The sequence below is a fragment of the Chiloscyllium plagiosum genome, unplaced genomic scaffold, assembly GCF_037043375.1.
Source record: "Chiloscyllium plagiosum isolate Xiang-an unplaced genomic scaffold, Cpla_swu_hap1 HiC_scaffold_29, whole genome shotgun sequence".
NCBI lineage: Eukaryota > Metazoa > Chordata > Chondrichthyes > Orectolobiformes > Hemiscylliidae > Chiloscyllium > Chiloscyllium plagiosum.
In genome coordinates, this window is record NW_028270167.1 from 12,299,175 (window position 1) to 12,318,710 (window position 19,536).

Sequence of the window (19,536 nt, forward strand, 5' to 3'; positions counted from 1 at the left end):
CTAATCTGCGCATACCAATCTGCTGAAGAGCATCCCACATAGACCCACCATGATCCTGCCTTTCCCATAATGAATCCATCTAATCTGCACATCTTTGGACTGTGGGAGGAAACCAGAGCACCAAGGGAATCCATGCAGACATGGAGCGAATGTGCAAATTCCACACTGACAGTCACCTGAGGGTTGAATATAAACCTAGGTTCCTGGTGCTGTGAGACAGCAGTGCTAACCACTGAGCCACCATTTTGCATTATTTGTAGGAGTTTCCTGTAATCTAAGATCTGGGTTTCCTAGTGCATGAATTGCAGAAGATTAGTATCAAAGTACCGCAAGTAATCAAAAAAACCTAACAGATAGTGTTTGGAGATAGCAAGGACTGTGGATGCTGGAAGTCAGAGTTGATAAAATGTAGAGCCGGGGAGGCATAGCAGGTCAGGTGGCATTGGAGGAGCAGGAACATAGTGTTTCGGGTTTGGACCTTTCATCAGGAAATAAACCATGTTATGTTTTTTTTTGTGACTGGTATAGAATGTGAGAGTAGTGAGGTTATGTGCAGATATACAGGCCATTGCTGAGACCATATCTGGAGTATTGGCCACTAAAGGAAGGATGCTAATTCATTGGAAGCAGTCCAGAGAAAGTTTACTAGTCTCTCAGCTGGAATGAGCTGACTGCCTTATGAGGAAATTCTAGGCAGGCTGGACCCAGTTTCACTTGGAGCTTCGAAGAGCCAGAGATGACTTAATTGAACATATAAGATCCTGAAGGCATTTAACCAGGTGGATGTGGAAAGGATGGTTCCTTATGTGGGAGATTCTAGAATTAGGGATTGTAGGCTTGAAATAAAGGGTTGTCTATTTAAGACAGATCAGGAATCATGCTTTGTCTGAGTATTGAGACTGGTGTAAATTGCTTTCTTGGAGAGTCTTAATTCACCTCTGAAAAACCAGAAGGAGTGTATGTTCCCCTTGGTTGTGCTCAGAATGAATGAGATTGATATTACAGTCTGAAATCTTTAGTGTTGCAAGTGACGAGGTTTGTTACCCATAGTTCGTGAGTGTGTTGATCTGTGCATATTGGATGTTAAAAGATCCATCTGTTTCTACAATGTAAAGTGTCTCATGTCCATCCCAAGGACTCATATCAGCATTTGAGATGGATAATGCTGTCAGACTCGTTGTAAGCAGTTTGAATATCTTGTGTGTACTGTACCATATGGTTCAAGCCCCTGAGAGGACATTTTAGTCCAATGTCCTCTTAGCTTGTAAATGTCCCTAAATGCTGAACATTGTATTGGTGAGTGATATAAACTACACCTCATGCAAGTTTGGATGTTCCACTAATGTGCCCATGGCTGCAACATCACCATCATTGGCAATTACCAATCTTGTGCATTTTCCTCACAATTGGGATAGAATGTCATGTGTGAATGTTGAACGATAGGGCTGGCTTAAGAGGCTAAACTGTCAGCTGCTTGTTCTTTGTTGTGTGCTGCGGGGGAATTCCAAAAGGAGCTCTTGGTTTCAATTCTGGATCTGGACAGATTTCTCGAAGTTTTACTCACATCAAGGAATGAATTTCAGCCCAGTGACTGTTCTGAAAATGAATCAAAGAATCACTGAAAAGTTAGGGCTGTGGTAAAATCTGAGGTTGTACGAAGAGAAAGGGTGAGTTAGTACTTATTACGAGCAGAGGCATGATGAGTTGGCTGGTTGCTAGAATGCCTAGCTGAGTGTTTACACAAGGATAATGCTGGTACAAGGCCAATGACAATGTTACTTTAAATCCTATTGGACTTCACACTGGTATGAGCTCATAAACTTAAGATATGGCTACAGGGCATCTACAGAGCACAAGAGTTTTCAATGTTAAAATAACTTATGTATGTATCAAACTTACCCTATATGAGGTTGAGCCTAGGGTTGTTCTCATTACTTCATCTGTATCAGAACTATAGAAACGATGATTCACATTTGGGAGAACACATTTGATTTCTGATCATTCAGATCATTCCTTGTTTTATCTGCTGTTTAGATGGTTCAGCTATGTGAAAGGCAGGGTCTTGGGGTAGGGGGTGGTGGATCTGTATGATATGCTCTTCAGAGGGTTGGTGTACACTCGATGAGCTGAATGGCCTGCTTCCACACTGTAAGGATTCAATGAACTCAGAAAGGCCACTAGCTATGTTATAAGAAGGCACCTTGCACCTTTCCTGAAGAAGGGCTCATGCCCGAAACGTCAATTCTCCTGCTCCTTGGATGCTGCCTGACCTGCTGCGCTTTTCCAGCAACACATTTTCAGCTCAACTTGCACCTTTGGACTGTGTGACTGATCTGTGGTGATTTTTGAATAAAGGAGACATATTAAGATGCTCATATATAAATGGGCAAGATTCAAGCAGGTGAAACATAAGTTACCAGAAATCTCTAATTAAAGCAACAATAATTAAGACAAGGTACTGACAATCAAAAAATAAGTTATTTGCTAAAGAGGAGGTACTGTTCACAAAGATAACGTGCATTTGAAGAGAAACTAATCTGATTAAACTGTGTGGTTAGGTCTGTTAAGCAAAAAAGAACATTAACTGGAATACAAAGCTTTCTTATCATCTGCACTTTCTATAACGCTTTCTGTAAATTTTTAAAACGTTTTTAAAGAAATTCCTATTCTTTCTGAGGGAAATGAAATGGTGAATGAACTAACATAGTGCAGAACCCATGCCATATGTACAGAGTTGAGGTGGTGATGTGAATCATCTATCTCAAGTGGCAGGTACACCTGATCTTGACAATATGACGATTGGTGGAGTTGCCGATACTGAGGAGGATTGTCAGAGGATACACAGCAGGATATAGATCAGTTGCAGGCATAGGCAGAAAAATGGCAGATGGAGTGTCATGCAGACACAGGTTCAAGGTGCGGGGGTGGGGGATGGAGTTTAAAATAGAAGTACGAAACAAGGTTTTGCACAAAGGATTAGTAAGTGCCTGGAATATGCTGCTAGAGGAGGTGGTGGAAGCAGACACAATAGCAGCATTCAAGAAGCTCCTGGACGAATACATCGATAGGAAGGGAATAGAGGGATATGGATCCTGTGAGTGAAGTCAGTTTTAGTATGGAAGGGCAAAATGTGTCAGTGCAGACTTGGAGGGCCACAGAGCCTGTTCATGTGTATATTGTTCTTTGTTATTTGTATTCCAGTTTAACATCCATCCACCACTAAGAGTAACCACTTCCAAACCTCCAGATCCACAAACTCAAAGAGGACAAATCAGCAACTAAAAAACAGAATCAAAATATTGTGGATGCTGGAAATCGGAAGTAAAATTGGAAACTTGGAACTACTCAGCAGGGCTGCGAGCATCTGAGGAGCGAGAAACAAAGTTATCATTTCTGGTCAATGGTCTTTCTTGAAATTCAAAATAGGTCTGAGATACCTGGGGCTTTGAAAAGGTAGATTGCTAGACTTGGGGGAATGGTGGTGGAGGGTCACAGTTTGTATGATTTTTGTAGAAAGGTTTCACTGAGCTCCCAGAGATCCTGGAAATTTGTGTCAGGATAAGCCATTGTTAAGGGATTTTTAAAGGCTAAATTAACCCATGTATTATGGCAAATGGGACTAGATTAAGTTGGGATATCTTGTTGGCATGGACAACTTGAATCAAAAGATCTGGTTCTGTGCTGTGTAACTCTATGACTCTAAATGAGATGAAAAATTAAAAGAAATATTCTATTCGGACTGTTGACTTTTCATTTCACATTGAATGATTGATCTCTTTCCTGCATTTTTGGTAAGTGGTGCAGATGTTCTTTACTGAGTGATAGGAATCAGAAATATTTTGGCGGGTTTGGAGTGTGTGGGGGGAGGGGAATCAGGAAAGGAAGAGTTGTTGTGACCCTGTCATTTTTTTCTTCATTAATTTCAAAGGGCCTCTCACTTCATGCTCAAATATTAACACAAAAGGATGCTTGGGGCATCTGTAATGACAAACAATATGAATGGGATCCCTTTATCCTTGCTATGACCCTTCATGCATACAAGCTCCAAACCTTCTATTTGACAGAACTTCATAGCTCACTGTCTACATTTGGTTAATTTATCAATTACCAAGGGATAATCTTCTGGTGGAGTCATACTTAGTATGAGGGAGATGGTTGCCATTGTTGGAGATCACAGCACCAGGATGTCTCTGCAGCATTTCCTCAGGGCAGTGTCCCAGACCCAACCATCTTTAGCTGCTTCATTAATGATGTTCCCTTCATCATAAAGTCAGAAATGGGGATGTTCACCAATGTTCAGAACTATTTGCAACTCCTCAGATACTGAAGCAGTCCATGCTCAAATAAAGCAAGTCCTGGACAATATCCAGTTTTGGGCTATCAAGTGGCAATTAACATTTGAGTCACACAAATATCAGACCATGGCAGTTCAGGCAGCATCCAAGGAGCAGCGAAATCGACATTTCGGGCAAAAGCCCTTCATCAGGAATAAAAAAAAATTCTTGGATGCTGCCTGAACTGCTGTGCTCTTCCAGCACCATTAATCCAGAATCTGGTTTCCAGCATCTGCAGTTATTGTTTTTACCAAATATCAGACCATGACTGTCTCCAACAAGAGATAAACTAACCATTGCCATTTGTCATTCAGAGGCATTACCATCCCTGAGACTCCCATTATTAACATCCTGGGGAATACCATTGACCAGAAACTGAACCATACTAGCCATATGAATAGTTAGAAAAACAGGTCAGAGGCTATGAATCCTGCATTGAGTAACTCAGCCTTGAACTCCCCAAAGCCTGCTGCCTGTAAAGCACAAGTCAGGAATGCATCCACTTGACTGGGTGAGTCAACTCCAACAATATTCCCGAAGCTTGACACCATAATTCACGACTTTCCAGCATTTCGCAGGATTTGCAAAAGAAAACACTGCGACATCAGAAATATGTCTGATAAATGGAAATAAGTCTTCATCAATTCTCTTTTCAGGTGCTGTCAGCATTTTGCATTTTTTGACGTTTCAGATTACTAGTTTTTGCAAGCTTCTTGCTCTATCAAACAATCATTGAGAGAAATTCGATTGGTAACGATCACTATTTGAATGAGCACATTGACAACACAACAGTTAACTGAATTGACTGAAACATTATCGTGATGGTATGCTAATGCTACATTTATAACTAGTTCCAGAATAAGTGGCTGTGTGATGAATCAGGCCTTCTGGTTCTCGATTCTGTGATTATATTCAAGGGTGGATTAAGAGGTTTGGAGTAATATTATAATAATAATGCAGATGCAGCATTTTATACTTGTTACTAGGAAACACAATCAATGAGACTATTCAGTAAGGGAAGCTTGATACCATCTGGGACAAAGCAGCCTGTGTGATTGCCCCCACATCCATAAACTTCCACTCTCTCCACCACCAACACTCAGTAGCGGCAGTGTATGCTATATACAAGATGCACTGCAGAAATTCACCAAGGCTATTAAAGAGCACCTTCCAAAATATGTACCACTGCCACCCAGAAAGACAAAGGAAACAGATATAAATGAAAATACCAGCACCTGCAAGTTCTCACGTCACTCACCATCCTGATTTCAAATCATATTGCTGTTCCTTTAACGTTGCTTGGTCAAAATCCTGGAATTTCCTCTCCAACAGCATTGTGGGTCTACCTACAACACATGGACTGCAGCAGTTCAAGAGGGAGCTCACTATCACCTCAAGGGCAACTAGGGACAGGAAATAAATTAAGGTTTTGTAAAGATTTGTAGCTCGAGTGCAGTTGCTATGATTCAATGTAATCTGTTGACTTTGGAGGCAAAGTAAATACTGTTAACCTCAAAAAATATCTAATGATGTTTATGCTGAGAATTTTCACCCTCCACTGTGTAGCAAGTCCTAACAATCTTTAATGGTAATTTGCCATGTCGAGCTGGAGTTATATAGCAAGCTGACCAAGCAGCAGTCACAATAAAGAATTCTCACAGCCAAAAATCTACTAAAATCAATGATCTTTAAAAATTGGATTGAGAGGGTGGACTCTGAAATATCATGAAACCATTTTAAAGATCAGGAACTTAAACTAAATTAAGACATTTTATGACTTCCAAAAATATAAAATTATTGCCTCCATACCAGATCTGTTATTCAACAATAGTTATTAGACAGATCCCCAATTCAAAACCTAGTTATACCCGATTGAAAGGTGTCACATTTCATGGGGCTTCTTAGAGGAATGCTATAGAGTCATACAACGTGGAAACAGACTGTTCGGTCCAACCAGTCCATGCCCAACGTAATCCCAAACTAAACTAGTCCCACCTGCCTGATCCTGACCTACATCCCTCCAAACCTTTCCTATTCATGTACTTATCTAAATGTCTTTTAAATGTTGTACATCCACCACTTCTTCTGGAAGTTCATTCGACACATTTACTGATAACTGGCTCTGGGCAGAGGTATACACAGAACAGTGAGTGACAGAATGTATATGTTAATCTCCACTTGGGCAAATGTTGAGATTGTCAGTGTTAAGAATCTGTAAACAAAGATGGTTTATGAACTCTGAGAAATGGAGAACCACATGCTTGAATTGTATTCAACGTGCATATTTCAAATGTTCATTTTAAAGTAATACTTCTGTCACTCCATAAAGAACAGGCTCTGCCAGAGTTGCTTTGATAAACTTTATTGCCTTTAGTTTCTGTCACAGTATTGTGGTTAGTACCGTACAATTTGCTGGCAACATTACAGAACCAAAGGGATAAAACTTTGACTATTTTGAAAACTCAATTCTCAAAAACAAAAGCATGAAGGACTCACAGCAAAATAATTTATTTTACATCTGAATATCTTGCTGCACCTCTAAGTAGCACAAGCAAAGATGTAGTTATTCATAGAGACATCTGTATATACACAAGTATATATATATAAACCAGAGCCAAATTTTAGAGATTTTTTTAAAAAATTGATCAACCAAGGTATTTATTTAAAAGTAAAAACACCATCTATCATAGATTGCAATTTATTAAAGTTGTTGGTGTTTCACTTTCTTCCCCTTCTTCAAAGAAAATAAATCGTTGTTAACCTGATATTTCTTTTTCAAAATGTCTGGCGAAAACTCAAGTGGTAGCTGATGGAACAGCAGTAAGATCTCGTTGCCTGCCACTTCAGTCTGCATGCCATAGTTGTGATGAATTTTTCTGGCCCTCATTCTGGAAAGCTTTCCTATGAGAGTTACCAGATGCTGCATGCGTTGGTTTAGGCGCCTACTCTGCACTGAAAGTGGACTGTGCTTGATGATGGCCAAAGGAAGCTCAATGGTTCTCCCCAACCCCACAGCCGAGAGATACCCTCAGGTCAGTATCCATCCGGAAACAAGTTTCGAGGAACGACGTTATAAAACGGAAAAAAAAAAAGGCTAATTTCTCCAATACAGCTATTACCTTCCTTGGTAACTTCAGAAATGAAGGCAACACTGTGGAGGAGTACATTGCATAGTATTTTAAAAATTAAACTTTGTACATCAGGTACAAAGTTGTTCTTAATGTTATTCCACTGAAAACATTGTGAAATATTCAATACACTAAACTCTTGAATTTTTATTGATCGATATATGTGCACTCAAATATTGCCACTCAGTTATAGAATCAGAGTCAGAGATGTACAGCATGGAAACAGACCCTTTGATCCAACTCATCCATGCCGACCATATCCCAACCTAATCTAATCCCATTTGCCTGGACTTGGCCCATATCCCTCTGAACCCTTCCTAATCATATACCCATCCAGATGCCTTTTAAATGCTGCACATGTACCAGCCTTTCCATATACACACCACCCCCTGCGTGAAAATGTTGCCCACAGGTCCCTCCTAAATTGTTTTTGCCTTGAATGATTCCTAACAAATACTGTATGTTAGATAAAACAAATAGCAAAATGTTGACCATAAGAGCTATTTAGACTAAATGGAATTCATGTTTCCCCCATTTGTTTATTACCATTCCAGTATAATTAGGTTTTGTGTTTTTAAGCCAGACAGTACTAATCACCCTGGGTCAGGCATAACAACAGCACTGTACAATGTCTAAAACTGCTTGAACATAGAAGGGCATGCATGCCAGCTTATAATATGTGTAGAGTAGTTCATTATTACTCCATGATGTTACTTAGGAGGAAATCCCATCACACTCACTAAAAGCTGAATAAATACCCTACATTAATGTATTCCACTTTGTTAGACAATCCAAGGTTTATCCCCACCACTTCTCTCTCCTGCAGTTATGGGTCCGCAGCTCCAGAAAGACAGGAGAAAAATATCAAGGACAAACAATCTGAATACTTTCAGGTCAACCTCAAGAAATTCTACAAAAGCTTCAGAATCATGTCAGGGTGCACCATGTGTATTTCTTTCCACCATCGTTCTCCCTTTCTGAAATGAGCTTAACTCTCAACTCTGCATTAACAAAACTCGAGATGAAGAATGGCCTAAACGAACCAGGAATCGCTAAGCAGTATTGATACTCCCACTTTAGGCAACAAGAAACACCAGGCAAAAAGACAGTGGAATTTGTCCAAAAATATATCCATATATAAAGCAGACTTCTTTCAAAATCAACTCAGGAAATGTGATACAAATGCTTCCATGTCTAATTTAGATTCCTATTTTCTGGTTAGAACACTAACTGGTTCATAGAATCACACAGTACAAAAAAGACCCTTCGACCCATTGAGTCTGTGCAGTCTCGAGGTGAAGAGCAGCATGGACTCCTGGCCTTGAGGTGAAGGACAGCACGGACTCATCTGCTCCATCTGTTTTTATTTTCTCTCCCTCTTTCGCTGCTTTAGAAGGAGTGTAATGCTGTAATGGAAAGTGTGGTGCTGGAAAAACACAGCAGGTCAGGCAACATCTGAGGAGAGTCGACGAGAGGAGACATTCCTGACTCTCTTGCTCCTCGGATGCTGCCTGACCTGCTATGCTTTTCCTCTCCTTTCTCATTTCTAACTCAGATTTGTACCAGAAATGGTGACTGTGTACACTTTGCACTGTACACGTGTACCCTTGTACTTCAGTACGTGTGACAATACAACCTAATCCAAAAAAACATTCTGGTCCCACTTTCCTATACTAGACCCATAGCCTTGGATGCTATGCACTTCAAGTGTTGTTCTAAAAGGCTAAGGTAGCTCATTCCGTCATAGCTGGACTCTAACCCTAACCTTACTCTATTTCCATCTGAAGCAATGCTGACCTTCAATTGAATCAGAAAGTTGCCGAAATCAGTTGATGTAGGAATTCAATGATAAAATGCTCTTCCCCTTCCTGGGTAGTTGGAATTCAGCTCTCACTTTCATTATGGTTGTTATTAATCCATTCAATCATTGACATAGCCATGAAGAGTTCACCATAGTAACGGAGACTAGGAATAATCAGGTAGGACTGGGAACTCCCAGCAAATCATTCATTGGACAAAATCAGATTGGAGAAAACCCAATGAAAAGAAAATCGGAAGTACTAAAATGAACAGCAATTCCTGGGCAGGACAAGAGACTGCAGGGCGATTGGCAACTCTACACCAAGCACTGGAGAAAAGAGAAATAAATACCAGAAAGGCAGTAAATTGGAGTATTGTAATTGCCTCAGCTGTAACGTCAGACACTTGTTACATACAATTCTATTGAGTAGCAGTTTAACACATTGCAATTATTTCAACTATTTATTACCCTATTTTCCTCAAACCACAAATCAGAATAGCTTAAGCATGTTGTAGATCAAATAAGGCAGAAACAATGATGTCTTGGTATTAGTACCAGTTTCAAGGAGCTTTGAAAGGGAAAATAAACACAATATTTTGATGACAGGTTCAGTAGTGCATTAACCTCTTCAGTAAACCTGAGGACAGGGGAAATTTTACTAAAATATATTAAATGATCATTTAACAGAGAGCAATGATTAGATGCTGAGTGGCTATTTTCACTGTTTGCAGTTTCAAAATCTGATTTCCATCAATAATGCAATATTTAGTTTACAAAAAAAAGTCTTTCATTTTAACAGGTAAGGATGACTTTTACTAAGTGTCATCTACACAAAAATATCAGATCAACCATCATTTGCAGCATTCTATTTAAAATAAATTGTACAAAGTTGACAGAAATAAAAATCAACCTATAAGTTCACTCTAGGCTATCACCTCATGTTAAAGTCGCCATTTCTGTAGAAAGTCCCTAAGTTTCGGCAGCACATATGTAACGGGAACTGCATGCAGAAATGTGCAATTTATATCAGTCATCGCCTGGTCATGATATGACTCAACAGAGTGAGCTAACTGATGAAGTGTTCCCTCCTCTAAAAGCCTGCCTCATTGCTTTCAGTTCACCCACAGCCCCCTGACAGCACACAGATTTTAAGCAACAGCCCAATGTCGCCCCTCTGAGTTATAGCATAGTTAGCCTTTCATCTCACCCTGCTCTGCCAGATGTTCAAAGGAAACTTTACTTATTCACATCAATGTTATCTTCTCACTGGAACACACACACATACTCTTCGCCCCCATTGCTTGCTCCACTAATTAATTATTCTAATCTCCACGGCTCAAGTGCCCAACTCAGTTGATGGAAACGCCTGGTTCCAACACTATAAACTGACCACTGGGTATTCAACAGCTAAGTGCTGCCATCTCTCCTCTGTCCCCTATTGAGGATCACATGACATTGAGTTGGCTGAGATAGGTGCTTCAGAAGGGCATGTGAGGGAGTCTCATGTGTGGGAATCCATGTCCCAGCATGAAATGGGGTTATGTTTTGCTGCTGCAGTGCTCCGTAACTCCATAAGTCATCAAGGCTAGCCGAACAATTAGTTTGCGATCAGAAAATCACCTACCACATATGTTTTCCCGAACACAATGTTTTGTCAAATTTGTTCGACCAACAAAAACTGTACCCCTATTCAAAGCAACACAAAGATGTGAGTTTTTCATTAAAACATGGTGAAAGCAAATTCCTGCAATCATCCCACTACATGCAATCTCATAATGCAGTTCTATATGTTAGACTTATTGCACAGATACTGCCGCACATTACATACACTGCATCAAATACCATACTGACATTTGTACCACCTCTTCTGCTAATGATTTGGTAGTTTAATTTTCTCTGCTTAATACACTCATTTACACATTTTCCTGTGTGTGGCACTTAAGAAGTAAACAATGTCACAAACTCTGTGCATGGGTGAATTTAATGCAGACATATCAACCAATAGATTTACCAGAGGAAATGAAAACTTGGTCAAGTGACTGACATTGAAAACACTAGATGAAAAGATATCTTCATTCACTGATGAGAAATGGGTCACATTCAATGAGGAGATGGATCAGGTCTAGTCAAGGTTTATTCCCTCCAGAGCAAAGTGAAGGACAAACAAATCCAGAACGCCTTGGATGACACAGGAGATAGAAATTAAGACAAAGACAAAGACAAGGCGTATGTTCGACATGCGTCAGGGAGAAAATACAGTTTAGAAGCAAGAGGAACACAGAAGATTCAGCGGGGAGGTGAAACAGCACATCAGAGAAACGATGAAGAATTCTAAGAAAAGACTGGCAGCTAACATAAAGAGGAATCCCAAAGTCTTCAACAGCATATAAATGGTAAGAATGTCACTACAAGGGTTATGGGTGGCACGGTGGTGAGCACTGCTGCCTCACAGCGCCAGAGACCCGGGTTCAATTCCCACCTCAGATGACTGACTGTGTGGAGTTTGCACATTCTCCCCTTGTCTGCGTGGGTTTTCTCCCACAGTCTAAAAATGTGTAGGTTAGGTGAATTGGCCATGCTAAATTGCCCGTAGTGTAAGGGGCAGGGGTAAATGTAGGGGAATGGGTCTGGGTGGGTTGCGCGTCGGTGTGGACCTGTTGGGCCAAAGGGCCTGTTCCCACACTGTAAGTAATCTAAAAAAAAGGGTTCAAAATTAATATGTAAGAAGACTTGAATATTCTGTTGGTACTTAAAGTTGACAAGGCATCAGGACAGGATGCGATACATCCAAGGAATTTGAGGGAAGTGAATGGACATTACAGGGGTAGTGGCTATAATCTTTCCGTCCTCCTTGACTCAGGTAAGATTTCAGAAGACTGAAGAATTGCAAATATCATGCCCTTGTTCAACAACAAAGGTTCTAAGGATAAGGCCAGCAATTACAGACCCAGTCAGTTTAACTTCAGTGGTAGGGAAGCTTCGAAAAACAATTGTACAGGATAGAATTGGAAGACAGTTGGTTGATTAGGAAAAGTGGATTTCTAAAAGAAAATAATTTGTAACTAATGTACATGTGTTTTTTGAAGAGATAACAGAATGGCTCAGTCAGGGTAATGCTGTTGATGTGGTTTATATGGACTAACAGAAATCATTCGGTATACAACTGACTTGTCAGAGAAGTTGCAGCTCACGGAATAAAAGGAATGGTAACAAAGTGGATACAAAATTAGTGGAATGATAGGAAATAGAGAGAAATGGTCAATGGATATTTTTTGTTTTGGTGTTTTTCAGGGAAAACAGAATTTTCCAGGGGTTGTTTTAGGACCCTTGCTTTCTCTGGTACACAGAAATGTGCAAGATCATGGAGGGTAGGGAACAACTTAAAATTTTGCACTTGATACAAGTGGATGGATTTGTGGCAGATGAAGTTCCAATGTAGGGAAGTGGAAGGCGATGCATTTTGGTAGGAGGAACATGAAAAGACAACATAAGTTAAGTGGTACAATTCTAAAGTGGTTAGCACTGCTGCCTCACAGCGCCAGAGACCCGGGTTCAATTCCCGCCTCAGGCGACTGACGGTGTGGAGTTTGCACGTTCTCCTCGTGTCTGCGTGAGTTTCCTCCGGGTGCTCCGGTTTCCTCCCACAGTCCAAAAGATGTGCAGGTTAGGTGAATTGGCCATGCTAAATTGCCCGTAGTGTTAGGTAAGGGGTATGGGTGGGTTGCGCTTCGGCGGGGCGGTGTGGACTTGTTGGGCCGAAGGGCCTGTTTCCACACTGTAAGTAATCTAATCTAATCTAATCTAATCTAATCTAATCTAAAAAGAGCTGAGGGTGCTGTGTGTATATGATCACAATTCATTTAACTCAAGATCACTGAATGTGGTAGGACAGGTGGGGAGAGTAGTTGGTAAAACATATAGTATCTTTGGCTTGATTAATAGGGGCATCGAGTACAAGAGCAAGGAGGTGATAGTAGACTTGTATAAGTAACCTGTTAGACCTCAGCTATATTGTCTTGTGTACAGTTGGGGGATCACATTGTAGGAAGAATGAGAATGCACTGGAGGGAGCGCACAACAGAGTCACAAAGAATAATTCTAGAAATGAGAAGTGAGGATGGATTGGAGAGGGTGGGGCTGTTTTCCTTGGTGAGAGGAAGGCTAAGAGGAGAGATTATGTAAGCTTTCAAAATCTTGAAGCAGCTGGAAAGAGCAGGTACGGAGAAACAGTTCCTGCTCATAAAATGAAGCATGAGAACGCACAGATTTAAAGTAATTTGCAAAAAAAAAGACAATGTGAAGTGTTTGCGATCTGGGTTTGGAATACACTGCCTAGAATTTTGGAGCCAAGGCAGGTTCAATTAGGGCATTCAAGAGGGCACTAGATGATTATTTAAATAAAAACAACGAGCAAGGCTCTGTGGAAAAGACAGGAGAGTGGCACGATGCCCCCTTGGAGAGTTGGTACCAACATGACGGGTTGAATGGCCTCCATCTGCACCATAACACTTCTGTGATATATTGGTGTTACATCATTGTGCAAGGTGACTGATTGCACAATTTTAAGTAAAGTAAGGTATCCATTAAAACTCCCTAAAGAACAGTTCAAACTTGGGTGTTTAGTAAAGTAACAAGCAGATAAAAACAATGACTGCTGATGCTGGAAACCAGATTCTGGATAAGTGGTGCTGGAAGACCACAGCAGTTCAGGAAAGTCTGTCCCTTTCTACAGATCTACAGCATTTTACTACTCACTTTGGAGATCCTCTCACAGCTCACAAAGTATTTAGCAGCCCCTGACTGGTAGAATAAACTTATAGTTTTCAAGAGAGGTACATCAACAATAAAAATGTGAGCCCTGTAACATGACCTTCACTGTCTCGGTTTTTACATATCATTAACTGTTTACTAAATCTTGAAATGTTTGATATATCCAGTTTTAACACATAATCTAAAATGATGCATAATTATCCTGGTAGGCTTGAGCATTAAAGTGTTGGACATTAATGTTATAATGATTGTAAGGAAAAGCATCATAGACCTTAAAAATTGTAGACAGTTTTCTCTGCAGTGAACAAACATATTCCATGATGAGTGGGAATAAGATAAGCTGAAGAATGTAAGTGCTTCAATTAAAATATTAAAACAGCATTCTTCCTGCTGCTGCTATAAATTCCACAGTGAGCATATCAGTTCTGGTCAAAGTTGTACAGAGCAGAAAGGATAATTTCATTGTGAGCTCTTCCATTTTGAAATGCTTCAACTCCCAGACTTGCTCTAGCCACTGGACCCAATTATTCTCGCTCCTGCACTATTTCAGTTCCCGCATTCCAAATATAATTCAGAGCGTAAAGCCCATTGACACATTTGAAAGGCATAACGACAGGCTGTCAGATGTTTCCTTTCTTTGACATCACTGGAGCTTTATATATTTGAAACCAGGAAACCCGAGGGACACTTCGCTGGACAATGATGCTTCTTGAAAGAGAGAATTCCCATAAATATTGGAGAAAACAGAAAACACCTCCTTACAACTTTACAGAGGTGGTAATATGACATGAATATTTCTCTATCCTCGGTATAATAATATAGTGCTGCCAAAATTAAGCCTGGCTTACTAATTAATTTCCCCATTGTGAATGCTGTTTTTGTGCTGAAAACACAATCATTCCAGCATCTAAAATCAAGTTTAACTGGCAATCTGAAGAATCCATTTGTGAAATGGAAAAATAAAGCAGCATACTTATAAAGACAAGACTAGAAAAAATATAAATGTTGCCCCTTCAAATGTCAAGACTGACCTGCAGCTTCGTCATCACTTTTGAGGTATTTCAATCAATTTTCACTATTTTTTTCTCATGCTTCTATAGTCTGGAATGCCTTATCGAGAACATACTGAAGGGTGTACCCACAGATCCTTACAAAGTAACTCAAACTGTCTAATTATTTAAAGTACCTCTCAGCCATTTTATCTTTCTTCTTGGAAACAAGAGAAAAGAACATTTGCATTAGAGTTTGCTCAGCGTGATTGCTCCGAGCCACGTGCACTATCACATTGATCCTGTTGATGAAAGACACAATTTTATTCATTTTGCATTGTTGCTACGCTATTGCTGACATGACCACCATCAGCAGTGGTGCTGGCAGTCAGTTCAATCTTAAGTCCAAAAGACTTGCGAAGAGCCCCATTTCAGTTGCATAAGCCTGATTTCAAGTGATCAGAAGCTAGAAGCTGGATTTCACCTTTTGTTCGCTGCCAGGATACTGAAACTAATTATATAGCACCTGTGTTATCTGCGGAGATCAGGTAACCTGACACAGAAGCTTGGACATTGGTGTTTGTGGGGGTAAATTTCCTATTCGATATGAACAGGGTAACTGCAGCAGTGCAACGAGTTATTACATGTCTAACAAATCTATATCGTTAACACACTAATGGTCTAATAACGAATCACACTGGCAGAACAATAGGTATCTTCAAAACCAGTTTCAGGAGATAGACAAGGTCTTTCCAGCTAATGGAACCAATGAACTGTGCAATTTAAGAAAACATGTAGCAAGTCTTAGTCCAACTACTCAATGGAGGGTTCACCTGATGCTGTTCTCCACCCGGCTCTGTATCCATATTCTTTCCAGCCCTGGTTACTGTACAATCATCAGGAGAAGGAAGGCTCGATGATCCTTTGATCTAACAAACTAGCTGTTTGTGGATATTCCAAAGCCCCTTATCTAAAGGCAAGTGAAAAGTGTCTGAATAGCAGGAAAATAACTTGAAGGCAATGCTAAATACCAGAATAGGGAGGTCTGCGTTGTTCTCCACTACTTAGAGGAGCTGGTGTAAGAATGGGGTGGCCAAAATTAAAAATCACACAACACCAAGTGATAGTCCAACAGGTTTATTTGGAAGCACTAGCTTTTGGAGAACTGCTCCTTCATCAGGTAGTTGTGAAACAGGACCATAAGACACAGAATTCATAGCAAACAGCTACAGTGATACAATGAACAAACCTAGATTGTTAAGTCTTTCATCTTTTAGAATAGATTTGCTGGTTTTGGTTCTTTAAAATGTAAATCCCAGAACTTCTTTTAAGTCACGTTCTCAAGAAAATACAGAGGAACCTCGATTATCCGAAGGACATGGGCAGGAAGTATTTAGTTCCGTTAATCGAATGCCGGACAACATAGTTAGCCACGCATCCGAACTTTGCAATTTTATTTGAATGGTCCGAAGTTTGGTTAATTGAATGCCGGATAATCAAGGCTCTTCTGTATAAGGCTTTATAACAAAAGGTGACATCTCAGCTCAGACAATACCTTAAAGGTGTGAGTCTGTCTGTATCCCCATCTTGAGTCAGACTGGTTCTATTGCCAAAGTGGAATTTACAAAATATTACATGGATTGACTGCCTGTGTTGACTGCTTGCAGTTGTGCACTTTTTGAGCAAAATAGAATGTATCTGCAAATATAATTCTCCAAACACAAATTCTCCTCATAAACTTAAATGTGTGTGCGTGTGCAGGAGAGAGAGAGAGAGAGACAGAGTGAGTGTGTGTGTGTGAGTGCGAGTGCATGTAAGAGCGTGTGTGTTTGCACGTGTGCAAGCTTGGTAAAGTGTGTGTGTGTGAGTGTGATGGGGTATAACCTGTGAGAGGGTGTGTGCATGGGTGTGAGTGTGTGAGGTGTATGTGTATGCATATGAGAGAGAGCTTGTTTATGAGAGAGGGTCTGTGTGAGTGTATGGGTCATGGTTAATTTCACACAGATGATCCCTGGAATGATGCGCCTAACATATGATGATCAGCTGAGGATCCTGGAATTGCATTCATTAGAGTTTAGAAGGTTGAGGGGAGATCTACCAGAAACTTACAAGATAATGGAGAGTGGTGGCCCTGTGGAATACGTTGCCACGGAGCGCAGTGGAGGTCGGGATGTTGGGTATCTTTAAGGCAGAGATTGATAAATTCTTGATCTCACAACGAATTAAGGTATACGGAGAGAGTGTGGGTAGTTGGGGTCATCTCCATGGGTACTGAACTTGGCTATCAGCTTCTGCTTTGCCACTTTGCGATGCTGCCCGTCCCAAAGTCCGCCTTGGAGGATGGTCATCCGACGGTCTGAGGCCAAATGGCCCTGACCGCTGAGGGAGCACTTCAGTGGGGGTTACAGGCAGACTCTAATCTGACACCTTTAAGGCATTGGCTAAGCTGAGATGTCACCTTTTGTTATAAAACCTTAAATTATCTTGAAAATGTGACTTTTTTTTAGATTAGATTCCCTACAGTGTGGAAACAGGCCCTTCGGCCCAACAAGTCCACACCGACCCTCAGAAGAATAACCCACCCAGACCATTTTCTTCTAACTGATGCACCTAATACTATGGACTATTTATCTTGGCCAATTCACCTAACCTGCACCTCTTTGGACTGTGGGAGGAAACCGGAGCACTCGGAGGAAACCCACGCAGACACGGGGAGAATGTGCAAACTCCACACAGACAGTCACCCTCTGGGACTTACATATTAAAGAACCAAAGTCAGCAAATCCATTCTAAAAGATGAAAAACTTTAACAAACTAGGGTTGTTCAATGTATCATTGTATCACTGTAATCTTTTGCTATAAATTCTGTGTCCTATGGTCCTGCTTCACAACTATCTGATGATGAGGCAGCACTTTGAAAGCTAGTGTTTCCAAATAAACCAGTGGGACTACAACCTGGTGTTGTATGATTTTAAACTTTGTTCTCCACTGACATTATGGATGGACAGATAGTTGCTAAGCGATAAAGAGAAGGGAGTAGAAAAGAAAGAGAGAGAGAGAAAAAAACACTGACAGGGAAAGATATGCGCTCTGTCGGGAAAAGATCTTCTGATGATCACTTCCAGTTCTGCGATACAGAGTCCTGAACCAGGGATGCAAATATGCGTGACCCTGAGGAGGCCACTATTATCTGACAGGCAGAGTTCATGTGGCGGTTGATTATCCAGGTTCAATCTGTTTATAAAGGGTGGTCCTGCCCAATTAGATTTTCCAAGGGCTTATATGTTCTTGTCTGCAAGTAGGTGCGCAATGAATTCCTTTGATATTACGTCAGCTCATTGTCACAGGAGAAAAGTAAAGAGTTCTCGCTGTTTCTATGCCCCACTCGATGGTTTGGAATTGAATAATCCCAGCTCTGTCTGGGCTCAGTTATTGGTATGGCTACATTTCGCACTTCGCACTTTAAGTTTCGATCTTTCTCCTCTCCCATTTTCTCCAAACTGGCTTCCTCGATGTTCAACATCTGTCGCTCGTCTACCTCATTTGCATCCATGTTTTGCAGTGGCACCAATTCCGATGCATCCTTTTCAACATTATGTAAGGTTTGATAAGATCCATGGGTAGATGTATTACACAGCAAGCTGAACTCAAACTGCTTCCGGGAGTAGAATATAACTTCCAGTGTATAATAAATAGACCAGAAGACAGCAAAACATCCCAGTAGCAGCAGCATCTGAGAAGAGAAAATACATTTAATAACTTCTTATTTTCATCTCTTCCATTTCTTTACCTTGGTTATGTTTGAGTAGGTGGTGAAGGATAAAGGGTTATAGGAACTTGGTGAGCACATGGAATTGGGATTAACACTCATGTGGAGGGCAGACACCAACTCAAATTGGTTAAATGGAACATCCAATTCCTTGGTGCACTTAATGAACCACAGACTTATTGGGAATTGTGTCAACATTCCCTACAATGGTGAGAGTTTGAACAGTTCAGGGGGATCTGGGTATCCTTATGCATGTACTGCAACAAATTAGTATTTAGGTATAGAAAGTAACAGGAAAACTAACAGAATATTATTGTTTATTCTGAGGGGAGTTGGATACAAAAGTAGAGAGGTTGTGCTTCAGTTATACGCGGTACTACCGAGCCCACATCTGGACTAGTACAGAGTAATAGTCTCCTTCTGCAAGGAAGGATGTAAATGCATTGGAAGTTATCTTCTGGAATGGGGAGGATGTGTTATGAGTAGAGGTTAGACAGGCTAAGCTTGTATCCTTTGGAGTTCAGGAGAGGAAGAGGTGATTTAATTGAAATATGTAAAATCCTGCAGAGTCTTGATAGAGGGCATGTGGACAAAAAGTGTCCTCTCGACAGAATCTAGGAGCCCCTGTTTAAAAATAAGGGGTTACTCATTAAAGAAGGGATTAGGAGAAGTTATTTACCCTCATAGAGTATTTATGGTTCGATTCCTGAAAAAGTGGTGAAAAGAGAGTCTCTGAACATTTTGA

General features: G+C 40.6%; 1 protein-coding gene across 1 annotated transcript in view; it reads right to left on the reverse strand.

The window, feature by feature from the left end:
• Window positions 1–6,680: 6,680 nt before the first annotated feature.
• Window positions 6,681–19,536, reverse strand: part of pcsk7 (proprotein convertase subtilisin/kexin type 7) — a 225,747-nt gene continuing 212,891 nt past the window's right edge. Inside the window, exon 16 of the mRNA XM_043676630.2 lies at window positions 6,681–18,755. Within this exon, the coding sequence (XP_043532565.2) occupies window positions 18,348–18,755 (408 nt within the window). The 3' untranslated portion in view covers window positions 6,681–18,347. The remainder of the gene's footprint in view (window positions 18,756–19,536) is intronic.